This window comes from Camellia sinensis, chromosome 11 (assembly GCF_055761805.1).
Source record: "Camellia sinensis isolate YWXY chromosome 11, ASM5576180v1, whole genome shotgun sequence".
In the NCBI taxonomy this organism is placed as follows: Eukaryota; Viridiplantae; Streptophyta; class Magnoliopsida; order Ericales; family Theaceae; genus Camellia; species Camellia sinensis.
In genome coordinates, this window is record NC_138971.1 from 148610511 (window position 1) to 148630619 (window position 20109).

Sequence of the window (20109 nt, forward strand, 5' to 3'; positions counted from 1 at the left end):
TTTGAGAGACTCGTGAGATTCACCACAAGTTAAATTTTAATAATTTAAACTGTTTATTTTAGTTGCGCTGAGATAGTCACCACACATTTATTAAATTTTATATTAAATTTAAGATGCATTTCAAGATAATTTCTATAACATGTCATTAATATTCAAAAGTTGGTACAGAAGTTATACATACTCATAAAAGTTTTGACCCACATAGCGGCACGTGCTTCCTTACAATTGCTTCTGCTCCCTTTGTTATGCCTCTTGGGGCAAGATATATGGACAAGCAGCAAAACTTCGCTGAATAGGAACTTCAACCCATGTAGTCCTATTTGATCAACATTTCTAAACAACATATTCCTTTCTAAATTCTAATACACTTACATACAAGTGAATTTTAATTTCAACACCAAGCTTTGCAAAAAAACCTCTACAATTTGTGAGATATATAACTGACAAAACACAGTGGACATGACAGAGCATCAAATGGAATAATCAAACTCAAATGATGTAAAAAATTTCTAGTTGGTCAATGGGCTCCACAACATGCTCGTTGACATCATCCGGTGCAGTTCTAGTTTGACGCTCCTTTTTTTCATAGACAATGGGATTGGCATTGATTAAACCGGAAATCATTTTCCTCAGTCAGCTTGACGCAGTTTGCAGAAGCTTCACATCAAAAACTATGGTCCATGCTCAAAAGCGACCATATTGAAGCGAAATTAATATTGAATTATTGCATGAGCATTGAATACTATTGTCCCCTTGTTCATCAATCATAGGATGATGTGCAAAAGGAAACAAAAGAACAATAAATCAGCAGATCACACATTCAATTCCAATTGAAATTCTTCGTGGCCTAAATTTGCTTAACAAATCGTCCTTTATTATAACACATGATCACTCACCGATACATCATTAACCCCAAATTGTAAAAAACAGCAAGTTGAAGCGGGGATATCTAATGATTTCTATAATCAACTCATAGAAAAGAAAAGAAGAAAGAAAGATGGGGAAACGACAAAAAGAAATCCAGAGTTTGACTCTTGTAACAAAATAAAAACCTAAGTTTTTAATTTTGTCCATGTAAACACTAATCTTTTAATTTGTTTTCAATCTATACTATCAGTCAATTTTCAGTATGTAAAACCAACCGAAAAAGGATATTTTAGACATTAAACTCAATGTGGGTGTACATAAAATGTCTAAAATATCATTTTTCGTTGAGTTTAATGATGAAAAAATATTTTTTTGGGGGTCAATTTTACTTAACGAAAAAAGACAAATGGTTTAGATTGAAAACAAATCAAAAGTTTAGGGTTTGAATTGATAGAATTAAAAACCCAGTTTATTTTGTTACAAGAGTCAAATCTTAGGATTTTTTTTTTTTTTGTTTTTTTTTTGTTTTTTATAATTTTCCCAAGAAAATCACTTTGACTCATTCGACTAGACAGGAAAGGTCTGTCCGTTCTCCACTGGAAGAAAGTAGATGATCACAAATGGTGCAAGAACCAAAGAAAGGGAATACTCTGCTTGAGAGATTGAATTCCGTAAGTTCGATTGCCTGCGCATTGGAGGAGGACAGAGAGAAGACTAATTCTTTAATATCTTATTCTGCTCATTCTTTATATAGATCTGTAGTTAGCTTCTTAGGGAATTCTAGGATAAGCCTGATATTCATAAGAAAAACACAATACCATTAACTGGTTTCATCCTCACTTTTGGTTCCCTCATCCATGACCAAGGTTTCATTCATGATTTTCAACCCATATATGTGATGTTTACATATTTTCCCAAATTGACAGCTCAACTGCTGTAATTTTTTATTTCTTTTCTAAGCAATCCTTTGTCAAATGTGATTAGCAGTATAAATATTTTTCCTACGCATATTAGTAAACAACTACAACATCAATTGTTTCAAGAGATTGAAATAGTGTACCCAAGTGCAGAAACTAGGGCTAAAAAATTTAAATCTTAATCATGGTTAAGAAATGTCAATTTGGGGGCATTTTAAAACATTTATTACTAGAATAACAAAATTATATTGCATATACACCCCTACCTGAACATAACAGATCAAATTATAAACTAAATCAATCCGCAAACCAAAAAGCATGCCTTCAAACCACAAAAATCAAATATAGGGTCTCACATACATACATATATACATATATAACTTACAAATCTACAAGAAAATACACACATGCGTGTATACATACATATACATGTGTGCTTGTTTACATATTGGATTTTCGACTGACAATGATTATCTCCAAGATTCTGGGAACTTATATAGCTTTTTACGTGAAAATTAACATATGAAAGTTCACTTTTAGAGCTCAGATATAAATTACAATTACATATATATACATATCGACAGGTAAAGATTTATACCTTTCTTTTCTGTTAGTGCTCATATTGCTAACCACCAAGTGATTCAAGCCACGGTCCAAAGGAAAAATTATGAGGACTGGGTGCTGGGTGTAGTTTATGCAAGCCCCAACACCAGACTCCGAAAAAATCTTTGGCATGACTTGGAAGACACAGCCAGCTCTATGACCAAGCCCTGGCTCATTGCTGGAGATTTTAATGAAATTAGTAGCAACCATGAAAGGAGGAGCTTCACCTCGTCTAAGCAACAGGCTCGCAGCCATAGATTCTTAGACCAAATCAACCGGTGTGGTCTCATGGATCTTGGTTGCTCAGGACCTAAACTCACCTGGATGAACAATAAGAAAGGCCTTTCTAATACTATGGAACGTTTGGATCGTGCATTGTGCAATGCTGAATGGTGCACCCTCTTTCCGGATGGTACAGTGCAGAACCTCCCTCGGACCTACTCTGATCATTCTCCTCTCATTGTATACATTGAAGGTATCTCTAAACTTTCTCCTTGTAATCGCCCTTTTCGTTTCGAGGCAGCTTGGCTTTCACACCCTCAATACAGAGATGTGATCTCTTCCTCTTGGGATCATAATCAATCTCTAAGTACTAATTTACTGCAAGTTGCCGATGATTCCCTTATTTGGAATAAGGAAATCTTTGGTAATATCTTTAAAAGAAAAAGGTGTCTTCTATCTCGCATTGAAGGAATTCAAAAAGCTCTTGCTAACCACTTTTCCCATAACCTGTTTTTACTGGAAAAAGACCTTATTTGTCAATTTAATAAAACCCTTTTGCAAGAGGAGATCCTTTGGTTTCAAAAATCTAGAGTTAATTGGATTACTCAAGGCGAAAGAAACACCAAATATTTTCATGTGTTTACTATCACCAAACGTAAGAGAATTAAAATTGATTCCCTACTGTATGATACTGGTAACTGGATAATGGAAGCCCAAGCTATCAAAACTCACATCCAAGATTACTTTATAGCTTTGTTCCAGGCTGTTCCTACTGTTAAACTTAGCCATTGGAATAATATTGCTACTCACACCTTTTCACCTAAAGAAAATCACAGGCTCACTAGGGATTTAACTAATTATGAGATTTGGAAAGCCACTAAGCATATTAATGCCTTCAAAGCTCCTAGCAGGGATGGTTTCCAGGCCATCTTTTACCATAAATTTTGGGACATAATTGATCAGGATGTTTGTGCCTTTATCAAAAGTTGTTTTCTTGAAAAGGCTATACCCCCTGAAATCAATAGAACCCTCATTGCCCTTATACCTAAGTCTGATAACCCTGAAACCATTAAGCAATTTCGCCCTATTAGCCTTTGCAATGTGTCTTACAAAATTTTGACCAAAATTCTTGTCAACAGACTTCGCCCCCTTCTCCATAATCTTATCAGTCCTAACCAAAGCAATTTTCTCCCTAGCCGGTCAACCCATGATAATATCATTATAACCCAAGAGTTAATCCATACCCTTTATCATAGGAAAGGTCAACATGGTGGCCTTATTCTTAAATTAGATCTTGAAAAAGCCTATGATAAAATTTCCTAGGATTTTCTTAGAGATACCCTCCAGGAATTTAATCTGAATTCTCACTGGATTGATCTTATTATGTCATGTGTTACTTCCATTAGATCCTCTTTACTTTGGAATGGGGAGACATTGGATGAATTCACACCTGGCAGAGGCTTGAGATAGGGTGATCCTTTATCTCTTTACCTATTTGTTCTTTGTATGGAGAGATTGTCCAATATGATTAGATACAAAGTTGAGAAAAAACAGTGGAATGGTCTTAAAGCAGCTCGTGAGGGCCCATCTATATCACACCTGTTTTTTGCTGATGATCTCCTTCTATTTGCACAAGCTGACCAACTTAACTGTGAGACCATTATGTGTACCATCAATGAATTATGTCTCATCTCTGGGCAGCAACTTAGCTTTCACAAATCAAAAATGTTTATCTCTCCAAATGTGAGTAGTAGAAAGGCAAAAGAATTGAGTAAGTTTTGTGGGATCAGTCTTACTAAAAATCTGGGCAAGTACTTGGGAGTCCCTCTTCTTCACAGTAGAATTCGGAGGAGTATGTTTAATGACATCATGAAAAAAGTTCAAAACAAACTATCCACCTGGAAAGCCAAGACCTTCTCCCTAGCTGGCAGAACTACCCTTATTCAATCTGTGACCTCAGCCATACCATCTTATATCATGCAAACTACTAAACTCCCTCAGAGTGTGTGCAAACACCTTAATAGACTCAACAGAAACTTCCTTTGGGATGACCTTCCTGGCAAGAGGAAAGTCCATCTTGTTAATTGGAGACAAGTATGCAAGAGTAAACCAGAGGGAGGCCTTGGCATCAAAAGAGCTGAAGACCACAATCTAGCACTCTTAACTAAGCTTGGATGGAAATTAATCAGTGACAAGGCCACTCAATGGTCTACTGTCCTCAGAGATAAGTATCTTCACAAAGAGTCATTGATGGATTGGCCTAGTAACAGATTGGCTTCTCACACTTGGAGAAGCATCATCAAAACCCAAGATCTCTTGAAAAAAGGTATAAAGTGGTCAGTTGGTAATGGGAAGAATATATCCTTCTGGAATGATTGGTGGTGTAGAGAGACTACTATTGCATCTTAATGCCCAGGGGACCATACCTCTAACTGTTTGAAAGTTGCTGAGGTTATTAAGGAAGATGGGTCTTGGAACCTTGATTCACTTACTGAGTTCATCCCTCAGTCCATTCTACTTGACATATCCCAAATCCATCTACCTCAATTTGTTGAGGTACCTGATAACCCCCACTAGAAAGGAGCTCCTTCTGGAAACTTCACTGTTAGTGCTGCTTACGACCTCCTAACAACTTTGGATTAGGATAGTGATAATGTCAGCTGGCATTGGATCTAGAAACAAAAAAATACCTCAAAAACTTAAGGGCTTCTGCTGGTTGCTCTTTCATGAGAAAATTTTGACCAACTACCATAGAAAAATTAGAGGCTTGACCACGGATGACAGCTGTCCCATGTGTAATCTAGCCCAAGAAGACTTATGCCACCTTTTTAAAGACTGTTCTAAATCTATGGATGTTTGGCTTGCTATTCGCAACCTTAACTGGTTGCAGACTAGTGCACATCAATCCCGGAATCAGTGGCTTCAAACTAATTTGAGATGTCAAGAGAAAATAATTTATCAAGTCCCTTGGAGTCTTGTATTTTTGTCGACTGTGTGGAAAATCTGGAAAGATAGAAATACTCTTGTCACGCCCCAAAATTTGGACAATTAAATATTAAATTAGGACTAACCCCAATCAATATTCCATCATCCAAATCCTAGGGGTGAAACAAAAAAACTAAACACCAACCAAACCATACACCACAATTTCATAACTATCAAATACCTCCAACATTAAAGTAGCAACAACTAGTCCAAACAACTTAAATAAAGTACGGTTACAAACCATGCCAAATTATTCCAATACTAAAGCCATATAAAAAAAATACATAAATTAGTATCAACCCTAAGCTCAAGAAAATAAAAGAAGTTCAAACGACATGTCCTACGATCACAGTTATTTCTTGTCACCACCATAGCCTCAACTAAACCTGCAAATGAAGCTCGGCTGCGCTCAAACAAAACGCACCCGAGTTGCCAAGAGACAAAACGGGTCAGTATACAAGTATACTGGTATGAGTACAAGATTTAACACCCACGTGTCCACCAGACACAGACAAAAATACATTTAATTCTTATCACGGGACAAGACAAGTAGTTCCAGCCGTACCGAGACGAATGGATAGTTTCCCGAGATACGGCGGCATTTAGTTTCTTGTCCGTACACAACGAAATATAAATTGATTATAAAATAGCAAAATAGAAATAAAAATATGGTGGGTCAACCCTGCATAAAAAGTTAGTAAGACCCACCATCCTGCAAAACAAATGAAGTTAGTATAATTGAATCATAAGTAATTTGTTGAAAAAAAATATAAAATTACACTGTTTCATACTTAAATAATTCGAATTGATCAAAGCTCAAAGAACGAAAGTTGTACAGAATCAAATTTCCTAAAACACAACGCAAACGAATTTAACAGAACCTGAACAGGTTAAGAGAAAAACTTGATATAAAAATCTAGACAGAATTCAATCGAAAAATCTGAACCTGAAAACGAACCAAAATTGCCCTAAGATGATTTTTTTCGAAAAATTTCAAAACACAAAAAGTGTGCAGAATAATGTTTTACTTCAGTTTACGCGAAACCAACAAAAATGAGCTCGTTTCGTGGGTTAAAACATCCTCTAAAATCTGCCTTGCTAAAATGAATCAAACCGACAATAATCAAGATCATCTAATTATAAGTTCTAATCGATCTTTTTAATAAAAAGCTAAAACACAAAAGTTGTCCAAAATCACGTATACATGCCTCTGCTTAAATTTCATAATTTATCGAGATCGTTTACTATTTTTTTATCATGTACAAATCAATACCAATCACACTATACTAATAAATTCATAATTAAATTCTTTGTACCTTAACTCCACCACTTCGGCCCTCCCCTTCCGGCCTACACATATATCCCATGTGCCTCCGGTATACCTAACACCACTCTGAAGCCAAACTTGCACGGAGATATCGTCCCGAGTTTAACTCACACTCCCCGGATGGTTAGCATATACGTACGCGCGCAAATCAAAGCACTCGTCTACTCATGAGAACGAGGCAACAATATATATATACACAAGATGTCACACATGAGAATAAACATAACAATGCCGAGCCTAAGGCATTCAAATAAATCTCATAATCCTGACTTTTTTTATACACTCTTTCTCACCATCACTCAAATAAAACAACAATCCATGGAGTCATGGTGGAGTATAAGGAATTTATCTATGGATTCCTAATTAATTTTAATTTCATACAACCATAAGTGTAATTACAATTATAAAATAAATTCATATAAAAATCCTAAACATGGCATACACAACTAATCAAACTAATTAAAATCAATTCATCATCTACATACAAATACAAAATCAATCCAACATCAAATAAAATAAATAAGTAAATAAAAACAATGAATCAATCCATCATCTAACCAATATCTATGGATTCTAAATTTATTTTAATTTTATATAATCATGAGTATGATTACAATTATAAAATCAATCCATACAAAAACCATAAATCTTGCATATACAACTAATCAAAATAATTAAAATCAATCAATCATCTAAAAACCTTGAACCTTACATACAAACTAAACAAAATAATTAAATTTAATCAATCATCTAAAAATCCTAAACTTTACCTACACAACTAATCAAAGTAATTAAAATTAATCAATCATCTAAAAAACCCTAAAGTTTACCTATACAACTAATCAAAGTAATTAAAATCAATCACTTATCTAAGAATCCTAAACTTTACATACACTACTAGTCAAAATAATTAAAATCAATCTATCATCTATAAACCCTAAATCTTATATCCACAACTAATCAAAATAATTAAAATTATTCAATCATCTTTATGTAAAACAAAATCAAACTAATATCAATCAAATAAAAATAAATGAATAAATAAAACAGCGAATTAAACATAGATCAAGGAAAGTGGGTTACTCACAATATTTTTTTAAAGATCCAAGAAATATTTGGAGAACTAATAGAGCCATCAAAACAAAACCCTAACTTTTTTTTTTCTTTTTTTTTTCTCCTCTCCTCTTCTTCCATGCCGTCTCTCTCTTCTCTCCTCTCAGTTTCTGCTGCGCCTCCGATTCACTTTTCTTTGATTGACTAATCTATTTTCTAACCTAATACACCATTATATACTATTATATTATATAATACATTATAATATATATAAATATAAATATAAGATTAAATATATATAAATATCCATATATAACACCTCTCTTTTTTTTTTATCGACAATGCTACGTAACTCAAATTTTGTGGCTCAAAAGTGGCTCAAATGGCCAAAATGACGTCGTTTTGAGTACAGAACAACATAAAAATGGCCAAAACGACGTCGTTTTGGGTACAGAACAACATAAAAATGGCCAAAACGACGTCGTTTTGGCCATTTGAGCCACTTTTGAGCCACAAAATTTGAGCTACGAGACATTTCCCTTTTTCTATATAACAAATATAAATATATTAATTAGTTAAATAACACATTAAATTTATTAATTACAACATTAAATTCATTAAATATCACATTAACTAAACCATACACTAAATTCTCATATAAACCATACAATTAATAAAGTCAAAAAAATAAAATAAGATAATAATAATCATAATAATAATAAATAATGACTTAACAAAATTAGGGTCGCTACAACTCTTCTTTTCAGGAATGAAGAATGCAATGTCTATGAAGCCATCAGATACATTCAACAACAAGCCACTGACATTTATGATGTATTCAAATCTGATCACCTTACTGGTCAACTTCTCCATCACAAAATTAATTGGTCTTTGCCTTTTGCAGGAACAATTAAACTTAATGTTGATGGATGCTCTAAAGGCAGCCCTGGACCAGCTGGTTATGGAGGCCTATTCAGGGATAAGAGAGGAACTTGGATTCATGGCTGTCATGGGAGGTTGGAGGAAGCCACTAGCTTGGAAGCAGAGTTGTGGGGAGCTTATAGGGGCCTCACTATCATATTAGAGAAAGGATTGAAGGACATTATGGTTGAGAGTGATTCTCTACAAGTTGTTCAACTCATTCAAGAAGAATCCAGCCCAAATTTTCAGCATAGGGTCCTCTTTGAAGATGCAAAGTTCCGGATGCGAAGGTGCAAATGTACCATCCAACACATCCCCAGAGAAGGCAACAAAGCTGCTGATGGCTTGGCTAATCTAGGAGTTCAACACCAAGATTCCTTTGTTTTTTTGAATGATCCTCCTGTTGAGGTTGCTAGTCTGCTTGTGCCAGATATTATAGGCACCTCATGTATGTAATTTAAGGTTTCATGCCTGAAAGATTTATACCTTTCGATGTGAGAGAACAGAGCATTGTAGAGAGAGAGAGAGAGAGAGAGAGAGAGAGAACCGCCTAATTGAGGAAGAAACAAGGAATAAAGGCCACACAAAAACAAAACAAAAAAAAACAGAAGATATATTTATGAAACATAAACCCTCAATTACTACTTCTACGTATTTATAAAAATACACCTAAATTATTACACATTATCATATTTTACCTCATTGTCCATGAAATTTGGCGGGTAAACTATCTAGGTTCTAACAGTTGATTTAATTTCGAGTAAATTATAAATACACTTCTTGATATTTACTTAAAATACAGATTGTTCCATATAATTTGAAAAATTACAAATACCCCCTTATTATAATTTTTGTTATTTAACAGAACTAATTAAAAAAATGAAATTCATAATTACTCTCCCAAACAATAATAAAATTACCTAAATTATTAATTGAAACATATTTTTAACATCATTAAAAATTGTTATTTGACTTGATGATTTATTAATAAAAGGTGCGATTTGTTATGAAATTAGAAATCTCAAGGGGTGGAATGTAATTTTCAAAACCATAGGGGACGATTCGCATTTAATCAAATCTCAAGGGGTATATTTGTAATTTACCCTTTAATTTCCAACAGGTCATATTGAAAATAAAATCAATTAAAATCATCCCTAAAAATAATTTTTTGTAATGATTTTTTATAAATGTCACTAAAATTGATAATTAGTGACTTTTTTTGTCACGATTTTATAAATTGTCACAAAAATTTACAATTAATGACTTTTTTTGTAACAATTTTCAAACTGTAACTGAAAGTTGAAAATTAGAGACTTTTTTTTTTGTGACGATTTTTTGAATTGCTTCTAAAATTTATAATTAGTGAAATTTTTTATGAAAATTTTCAAACTGCAGATGAAAATTAACAATTAGTGACTTTTTTAATAGTGTTTGATTAAAAATGTCATAATTCTCACAGTACTTATTGGACAATAAATCTACTTATTGAGATCTGCATGTAGCTTCTTCAAATTTGGCGTTGGTATCAGTTAGCATCAAAGTACCTAATCTTGCTTTTTTAACACCAGTATTTTTTTCGAAATTTCACGTTGGTAGGTTTACTTTAATCCTTTTGTTTTTGAAATGATATTATATGATTAATAAAAAATAAAAAAATCATATTATTAATAAATTCTTATCAATCAAATATGTTATTTTGCATAATAGTTTTGTTATTGCTACAAATTAATTTACCAATTTTTTTACTTGTAGATTCTAAACACATGTAAGTAATTGATTAAAAAAAATTGATGAATTAGTTTGTACCTTGTTGGGAAAATTACCACACGGTGGTGGTTTGACAAAATTATTACAATTCATGATTTTTTTTATAATTTTAATTATTAATATTTATATATATTATTGCTAATTTGTAATTAATTTTTAAAATACCCACTAAATTGCTATTTCCTCTTTTTTGTTTGCACAAACACCAAACACAAATAGAGAAATAAAATAAATTAATGAAACTATATTTAATGTATCATTAAAAATAAATATACAATTATGTTTACATTGAGCTAAGACTCCAAATAAATCCTAATCCTGTGTGACACGGATACTATGTCTGAGTGATCTATTAGTTTAGTTCCAATTTTTATGAATTTATGAATTTTTATCAATGTCAGCTCTTGTTGTAGGGATGAATTAAGCCAAATTGGCATGCCATGAGTGATCTTGGTCTTTGTATTTGTCAATTTTTGTTTTCCTCATAATAGGACACTGCATTGGACTTAGTTTTAGTTGTGTTACTATTACCATGACATCATTAGGCCAGAACTGGTTGGAAATAATTTCTGATGAGAGTGAAATAAACTTTTTTTCTTCTTCTCTCTCTTTTTTATTTTTTATTTTTATTTTTATTTTTATGTGTATATGCCCTTTTAGCTCTTACAATACCCATTTTTCTTTTGGGTTAATAATAGAACTATGTGAGGGTAGAAAACAAAAATATAAATGAGATGGAGAAGGCATATATAACATAGAGCAATCATAACTAGTTATGAATGTTGGTGACAATACCACACTAAACCCATTTCACATATTTCCAATTACAAATTCAGAAAACAAAGGGGGGAGGGAGATTTCTACAACAGCAAAGTAATTAAGCTACACATGTGGGGCTTAATAGTTACGCATCATTCCTTGTTCCATCATGATGCCCTTGCCCCCCTAACCCCCAGAAATACATTTCTAATCTTGTGTAGTTCCATAAGAACATCTTTAGCATTCATTCTCTCACTTGGTAGTTCAACAGAACATGCAACTCCAATTTGAAGGACTTGTACGAGGCAAGTTTCTAGCTTAGAAATGTTGGTCGTACTACTTTGCCTCCCATTAGGCTCCTCTTTTGTTTCCAATATGATATGGGGATCAACGATCTGTATTACTTGCTTTGGAAGACACATTTTTATGTAGCTATGGAGGTTTACATTGCCCGTAAACATGTGATTAGTTGGTCTTTTCCCTATGAACATTTCCAGTAGTAACATATACATATCACCTTGTGTAGATACCTCTCCACCCATACTCTGCAATATGAAACAATGAAAGAAGTGCCCAATTTTTTTAATTTTCGTTTGATATTTGAACTAGTCAATTGTAAACGTTGGGTTGGCACAAGTATATGACACGTGTTGATTTAGTTTGCTGTGGTAGCAAAATACACAACATGGTAAAGCAAAGGGCTTGAAGGGGCTAAATATGAAATGGGTCGGATCCAAGCCTTGGGCCGGCCCAATCCACTAAAGCCCAAGTCCAAGTCGGTTAGATGAATACATAGGCAAGCCAATCGAGCCCAGCTCCATGATCAACAGTCTACCCAAGTCCTCAAGCACTTGGGCCCAACCTGCAGTGGAAAGGCTAGTCCAGTCACGATGCTGGGCTGGGCTGAGTTGCAAGACCCAATCTATAGGCCGAACTAAAGTGGGCCGAGCCCATACAAAGATATCCAAATGGACCAACCCACCTCTATAAACAATCTTGTAAAAGGCCGAGCCGAAGCACATCGGTACTGAGCCGTGGCGCAACGGTACCGAGCAGAGGAAATCCCTTAGAGAAACGTGGAAGCTATGAATGCATGCACATGGAGGATGTCACCCCAGCTGGTCCCCTCCCCCTAGAATTACGAAAACAGTTAAAACCAGAGGAATGTGGTTTGTTATCAGCATGACTACAATGAGTATAACCACCTCTTGACAACAGCCAGATGGTCCCCCACAGAGGGCCATTGTAAAAAAGAAACCTAGCAGCACCAAAGCTCCATGAAACCATCTTGAGAAACAAGCAAGGAACTCTATATATACTACATGGACTTTACATTGAAGGTAACTGATCTAAGCTGAACCCCACTTACTATAAACGAAACTCTCTACACCTCTTCTCTGATCACTGATTCCCACACCGGAAGGGTTATCCGGCCAACCCCGGCCGGGCAGCTCTTACCGTGTTTCTTGTGGCAGGAACCTCAATCCTTGGATAGTCCAGCTGAGTGCGGAGCCCCGATCCACTTTCATCTAGTGCAGAATCCGGTACGTACAATTGGTGCGGTGAATGTGGAACACTTTGTCTCTGAGCTTTGCATTCAGTTCCGGTGATGGGGATTGAGGACGTCCTACCTTCGACACATACTCCACTGACGGAGAAGACAAAGGAAAAAGGCTTGGCACTCCCAACAGTCCTAGAAGAACAAACTGGAAACAATAACCGGACTCCCGAATCCGTTGAGCATCGATTGCCCTTTGCTGGAGGTTCCTCTCATCACTTTCTTCTGAAAAATGATTACAGAGATCGAATTGTAGACTCCGTGGGGATGGAGATACAGGAGCTGAAAGTGCAACTCAAAAGGGTGATGGGTGATCCAGTGGAGAAGAAGACTGAAATAGAGCCCTCTCATTTACGACGAAGGAGCTTATTAAGAGAGCCACCAGTGAAGAAGTTCCCCAGAAATGAGTATGGGCAGCAAAGCCAGCCAATCCCGGTATAGAGTGAAGCGGGGAGCAGCCACACCCGTGGGTCACGCCGGAGAAGGGCTAAGAGGCAGAAGATGGTTAGCCAGCAGACTGAACACCCTCCTCAAGACCTTCGTACTTGGTTGATCGGTAACAGGCAAAATGAGCAACATCGGGATCATTTGGACCGCACCATTCACCAAAGAGAGCACCGAGCGCTGGATAGGCTCGTCTCTTTACCATTCTCCCCAGAAATTAAGGCCATAAGACCTCCAAAGAAATTCACCCCGCCAAAGTTCACTTCGTACGATGGGAAGTCGGACCCACTAACACATATTAGTCATTACAGATAGATGATGTCCCTATGGAGCCGAGATAAAGCACTGATGTGCAAAGTTTTCCCATCCAACTTGGGAGAGACCAGACTTTGATGGTTCAATCGACTCCCCGCTAGATCAATCCATGGCTGGAAGTAGCTCTCTAAAGAGTTCTTAGCCAGGTTTGTCTCCAACACTAAGATCCCGAAAGAGCCGGATACACTGTTCGGCCTCCGAAAGGAGCAGGAAGAAACGCTGCGCAGTTATGCTAGGAGGTATTGGGAAGAGTACAGCGACCTGGAGGAAAACGTGTGCAGTGAACATACGGTCGTTATGTCTTTTAAACATGGTCTGCGCCCGGAAAGTAAGTTGAGACAATCACTTACCAAACGCCCGGCCACAGCATTGAAAAATTTGCGTGCCAGGATTGAGCAGTACGCTCGCCTCAAAGATGATCAGATCCCCATCGAGGTAGCGTCAGTAGAACAAACAGCTCGACACAAGAAGAGAACGGACCAAGGAGAACACCGAGGGCTTACAGTGAATGAGGTGGATAAGTCCAAATCTCATGAAGCCATCATGACTGTATTCAAAGAACTGATCTATCGAATCCTGGAAAAGATCAAGAGAGAGTCCTTCTTTGTTTAGCTGCCGAAAATGTTGGGAGATCCGGCTCGGCGTAATCAGAAGCTCAAATACACCTATCACCAAGATAGGGGGCATATGACTCAGAACTGCAGGGCACTGAAGCAACACTTGGAGGACCTAGTACCAGCTGGGCACCTCCGGGATTACATTGATCAGGATAAGGAAGTGACCGAACCGGGGAACCCATCACCAGAACCGAACATTGAGCACCCACCTCGGTTGATAATAAATGTGATCCATGGAACAGCGACTCAGGAACCCAAGGAGGCATTGAAAGAAGAGATTGCCAAGGCTGTGCAAATTCAGCAGGTCATGCCAGTAGAGCTCACATCAAAAAAGGTACGCTCAGTAACCAAACCTTCCTTATGCACTGTTTCGTTTACTATAAAGGATTTAGAAGGCATACAACACCCACATACTGATGCACTAATTATAACGGTGGGAATTGGGAAACCGTTTGATGTAAAACGAGCCCTGGTAGATCAAGGCAATGTAGCAGACATATTGTATTATGACTTGTTTAGAAAACTTGGTCTCACCGAGTAGCACCTCACCCCAGCAGCAGCTCCGTTAGTTAACTTCAATTCACAGCCAGAATGGCCACTTGGCAGGATAGTGTTGCCTGTTGTGGCAGGAACGAAGACCCTTCAGATAGAGTTTCTAGTCATTAACAAACCTTCCCCTTATAATGCCATACTTGGGCGTCCATGGATTCACCAAATGGAAGCAGTCCCCTCAACCTACCACCAGCTCATCCATTTCCCAACGGAACACGGAGTAGAGCAAATCTCAGGGGATTAGGTTGCTTCCAAACATTGCTTCATGGTGGCATTAATGGCCAAACAACTTTGCAACGGGGTACAGACAGTGGAAGTGGCCGAGCAACCAGTCTTAGAAGATGTAGGGGGAGCCCCAGAGGAAAAGATGGTAGAGGATTTGGAGAAAGTCCTGGTAAAGGAGGATGACCCAAAAAAATACTTCCTTATCGGTACCTGCTAGGCGCTAATGAGAAACTTGAGCTGCTTGAACTACTGAGGGAAAATATGGAGGTATTCGCATGGTCAACATATGATACTCCAAGGCTGAACCCAGACTTTGCTTGCCACAAACTTAACATCAACCCTTCCGCTCGGCCCATTGTACAGAAAAGTCAGAGATCCTCAGTTGAGCACACAAAAGTAGTAATTGCCAAAGTCGAAAAACTCCTGGCATCGGGAGCAATCAGAGAAGTTTAGTACCCACAATGGCTGTCCAACACAGTTGTAATAAAAAGAAGAACGAAAAATGGAGAGTTTGCGTTGACTTCACTTGCTTAAACAAAGCCTACCCCAAAGATAGCTTTTTGCTGCCCCGCGTCAATCAACTGGGAGATTCAACAGCAGGGCATGAGCACATGAGCTTTCTGGACGCTTATAATGGTTATCACCAGATACCACTGTTCGGTCCAGATCAAGAGAAAACAACATTTATCACTCCAAGGGGAACTTACTGTTACAAAGTAATGTCGTTTGGCCTCAAGAACGCCGGAACGACCTACCAGCGAATGATCACTCGAATGTTCAAGGACCAACTCAGAAAAACCATGGAGGCTAGTATAGATGATATGGTAGTAAAGAGCAGGCACGCTGCAAACCACCTTGCAGACCTAAGAGAAGTTTTTTGTATCCTAAATAACCACCAGCTTCGCCTTAATGCCTCGAAATGTGCCTTCGAGGTAGGAACATGGAAGTTTTTGGGATATATGGTTACTCACAAAGGGATCGAGGCAAATCCATATCAAATCAAAGCAATACAAGAGCTTAAAGTACCAACAAAGGCTAAAGAGCTACAGAAGCTGGCCGGAATGGCGGCCGCCTTGAATCGGTTCATCAGCAAGTCTTCAGATCGAATGAAGCCTTTCTTCCAACTATTGAGGAAAAAGGCAGCGTTCGATTGGAGTCCTGAATGTACTAAAGCATTACAAAGTCTCAAAAGATACCTCAGTACACCACCTCTTCTGTCCACTCCGGAACCTGGAGAGGAGCTGTACCTGTATCTAGCAGTTTCTGATCACGCCGTAAGCACGGTGTTGATTCGAGAAGTTAACAAGGAGCAGAAGCCAGTGTACTATGTTAGCAAGACTTTACAAGACACCGAAACACGGTACCTACCATTGGAAAAGTTAGCTTATGCGTTGCTTATCACCTCAAGGAAGTTGCAACATTATTTCCAAAAGCATACCATTAATGTCCTCACCGAATTCCCCCTCAGGTTTGTATTCAGCCAAGTAGATTTCTCTGGCTGAACAACAAAATGGGCAGTAGAACTTGGTGAGTTTGACATTCGGTATCAGCCAAGGATAGCAATCAAGGCCCAGGTCTTGGCAAATTTCGTCATAGAATTCGCTCCCACCCAGAGTACCGATCCAAAGAATCCCAGTTCGGCACAGGTGCCACACACCACCGAACAGGGAAGGCACTACGCTTCGGAAGCATGGAAACTCTTTATTGGAAACATCTGGCAGCTTTATGTCAACGGGTCATCCAATAACCTAGGCTCGGGGGCAGGAGTAGTACTTATCTCACCAGAAGGATTTATTTTGGAGCAAGCTCTCAGGCTCGGTTGGAAGGCTTCTAACAATGAGGCAGAGTACGAAGCATTGTTGGCTGGCTGACGTAGTGCCGAACACTTTAGTGCAGAATAACTTCTTGTTTTCAGCGATTCACAACTAGTGATAAACCAACTTTCTGGGGTCTATAAAACACAAGATGAAAGAATGGCTATGTACTCAGGTAAGGCCAAAGATTTACTCAAAAAGTTTCGATCCATACGAGTGGAACAAATCAGTCGGGACAAAAACAGCCATGCCGACACTCTGGTTTGCCTCGGCTCGTCAATAGACACCAAGGATGCCAGAAGAATTTGGGTTGAGTTCGTGCCAGAACCAAGTATTGCATCTCCAGTCCTCTGCAGCAACTTAGAGCCAAGCTGGATGGATCCGATATTTGCTTTTCTAAAAACTGGCACCCTCCCTAAAGATAAAATGGAAGCCAACAAAATCAGGCACAGGTCAGCCCGATTTTGGATCTCACTATCTAGGAAGCTGTACAGATGCTCCTATCTTGGTCCTTATCTTTTATGTGTGCATCCAAATCTAGTCGAAAATGTTCTCTACAAAATTCATGACGGGATTTGTGGATGCCACGTTGGTGGAAGGTCACTGGCCTACCAAGCCCTCACTCATGGGTACTGGTGGCCATGGATGCAACAAGATGCACAACAATACATTCAGAAGTGCGATAAATTTCAGAGGTTTGCTCCGCTAATCCATCAGCCAGCCAAAACTCTCACTCCTCTCACCAGCCCATAGCCCTTTGCCCAATAGGGTCTGGATATTGTCGGACCGTTGGCACGAGGCACTGGGAACAGACGATTTTTCATCATTGCAACCGACTATTTCACTAAGTGGGTTGAAGTCAAAGCACTAGCAAGTATCAAAGAAGCAGACACAAAGCGGTTCGTCGTGCGAAGCGTAGTAGTGCATTTCGGCATCCCGCGGGTACTGATTGCAGATAATGGAACACAGTTCGATGGAAAGATCTTCAAAAAGTTTTGTGCCAACCTCAGAATAAAATACTGGAACTCTTCTCTAGGATACCCATAAAGTAATGGGCAGGCAGAAGCATCAAACAAAACCGTTATCAACAGAGTAAAGAAACGGCTGGAACATGCAAAAGGAAAATGGATTGAAGAGTTACCCCACGTACTATGGGCATACCAAACCACAGTATGGCGCTCAACGGGGGAAACACCTTACTCCTTGACTTATGGAATAGAGGCCGTCATCCCACTCAAAGTAGGTCTCCTAACCATCTGGTTTGAATTGTTTGAAAGCACCAGTAATGAGGAAGCTATTGCACAAGCACTGGATATGGCAGAAGGCTGAAGAGAAGTCGCAGTGATCAGACTCGTAGCATATCAACAGCAGCTCATCAAGAGTTTCAACCAAAAAGTTTTCCAAGGCAATTCACACCTGGAGAACTGGTATTGAGGAAAGTCATGGATCACAAAAGGGTGCCTGGCGAAGGAAAACTTGGGCCTAACTAGGAGGGTCCCTACAAAGTCACGGTTGTTGCTGGAAATGAAGCTTGCTACCTAGAGGATCTTAGAGGCCGAGCCATACCACGGCCCTGGAATGTAGCGAATCTCAAGAAATACTATCAATAGAATTAAACCTCAACTTCTCTATCAAGATGTAAAGACTTTTACCTTTTGGCCAACACAAATGCTTCCCCACTTCTCTCAAGACTATCAAATTTTTTGTATTTAGCTTTGGTACTAACCAAACGGAAATAGCTTTGATGTTTATCAAACGAAATTAGCTTTGATACGAATCAAACAGAATTAGCTTTGGTACTAACCAAACGGAAATAGCTTTGATGTTTATCAAACGGAATTAGCTTTGATACGAATCAAACGGAATTAGCTTTGGTACTAACCAAATAGAAATAGCTTTGATGTTTATCAAACGGAATTAGCTTTGATGCGAATTAAACGAACTCAGCTTTGGTCTTAACCCAAATGGACTTAGTTTTAGAACGACTGAACGGAATTAAAATTTGGTTAGCACTCAATCATGCCAAGGGGAACTGCTTGGTGGAATTATGTTTGGCAGCTAAATTGGATTTTAGCCAAGTGGAATTGCTTGGTGGAAACAACACTAACATATCTTAAGTAAACATCTCTGAATCTAAAAAATCTCTTAAGTACCATCACATCAACACTTTAGTACTGCTGCATACAAACAGAGTTGAAACAGACTAAGCTAAACTCTATCAGGAGCAAGCTTCCAGCACAAGTCTTACTCAACTCCAGCTGGGGGCAAACAATTGTTTTCTTTCAAACCAACCTGGACCTGAGTAAGACACCTCTTCATATCTTTATCCCATTCAAGTACACTTATGCTATCAAAGTTGCAACAGACTTAAGCAGCTCTGCCAGGAGAGCACAGTCTTCAGCGTTGATCTTACTTAGCTCCAAGTGAGGGCAAACAATTATTTTTTTAAAACCAACATGGACCTAAGTAAGACCCACTTCCTTTTATTACAAAACCAAGCACAGCCATGCAGCCTATTTGTGAACCAGACTGAGCATATGTTCGGCCCCGAGGTCCCAACAATGCTCGGCCGGGGGCAAACAGTACAAAACTAGACGGAGCATCTATTCGTAACAGTACAGAACCAGACCGAGCATCTGTTCGGCACCGAGGTCCCAACAGTGCTCGGTCGGGGGGCAAACAGTACAGAAAACATTCAGACATAAAAGCCAGACAGCATCAGATTGCAAATTTAAAAGAAAAATCCCATCACTCAACAAAAGGCACAGATGGCCTCATAGCCAGCAACAAAGAAGAGAAAAGAAAAAAGAAAAATTGTCTTGGCAAGTATAGAAAGAGAGCTCGTCAAGGGGACCGAGTCACAGTACATCAAAACAGAAAAGCAAAAACTTCAATTCCTTTCAAAGAAAAGTTCAGCTTTCATTAATAGAGGGAACCTTAGGAGCAGTGTCCACAATCTTGTTCAAGCCGTCTTGGGGAGGAAAAGTAGAGACAGCTTCAACTTCCTGAGAAGTGAAAGCTTCCTTAACCACGTCTCCCGCGGTTTTAGTCTCTAAGGTTCCACCCCCTTCAACATTCACCGTTTCAATGGTAACATCACTGTCCTGAATATTTGCAAAATCAATTTCTGGGGAAACTTCAGTCGGAAGAACAGCAGGGGTGA

The 20109-nt window shown here is 38.2% G+C and overlaps 1 protein-coding gene and 1 long non-coding RNA gene across 2 annotated transcripts; one reads left to right on the forward strand and one right to left on the reverse strand.

Annotated features, from left to right (window-relative positions):
- Positions 1-118: 118 nt before the first annotated feature.
- Positions 119-9455, reverse strand: LOC145803291 (uncharacterized). Its single transcript, XR_014345403.1, has 2 exons — positions 9382-9455; positions 119-671 (listed from the first exon to the last, which is right to left on the reverse strand). It is a non-coding gene; the product is annotated as an uncharacterized LOC145803291 (long non-coding RNA).
- A 4904-nt stretch (positions 9456-14359) lies between these two features.
- Positions 14360-14896, forward strand: LOC145802760 (uncharacterized). Its single transcript, XM_082895533.1, has one exon. The coding sequence runs from the start codon at positions 14360-14362 to the stop codon at positions 14894-14896; it is 537 nt and encodes a 178-aa protein (XP_082751659.1).
- The last annotated feature ends 5213 nt before the right edge of the window (positions 14897-20109 follow it).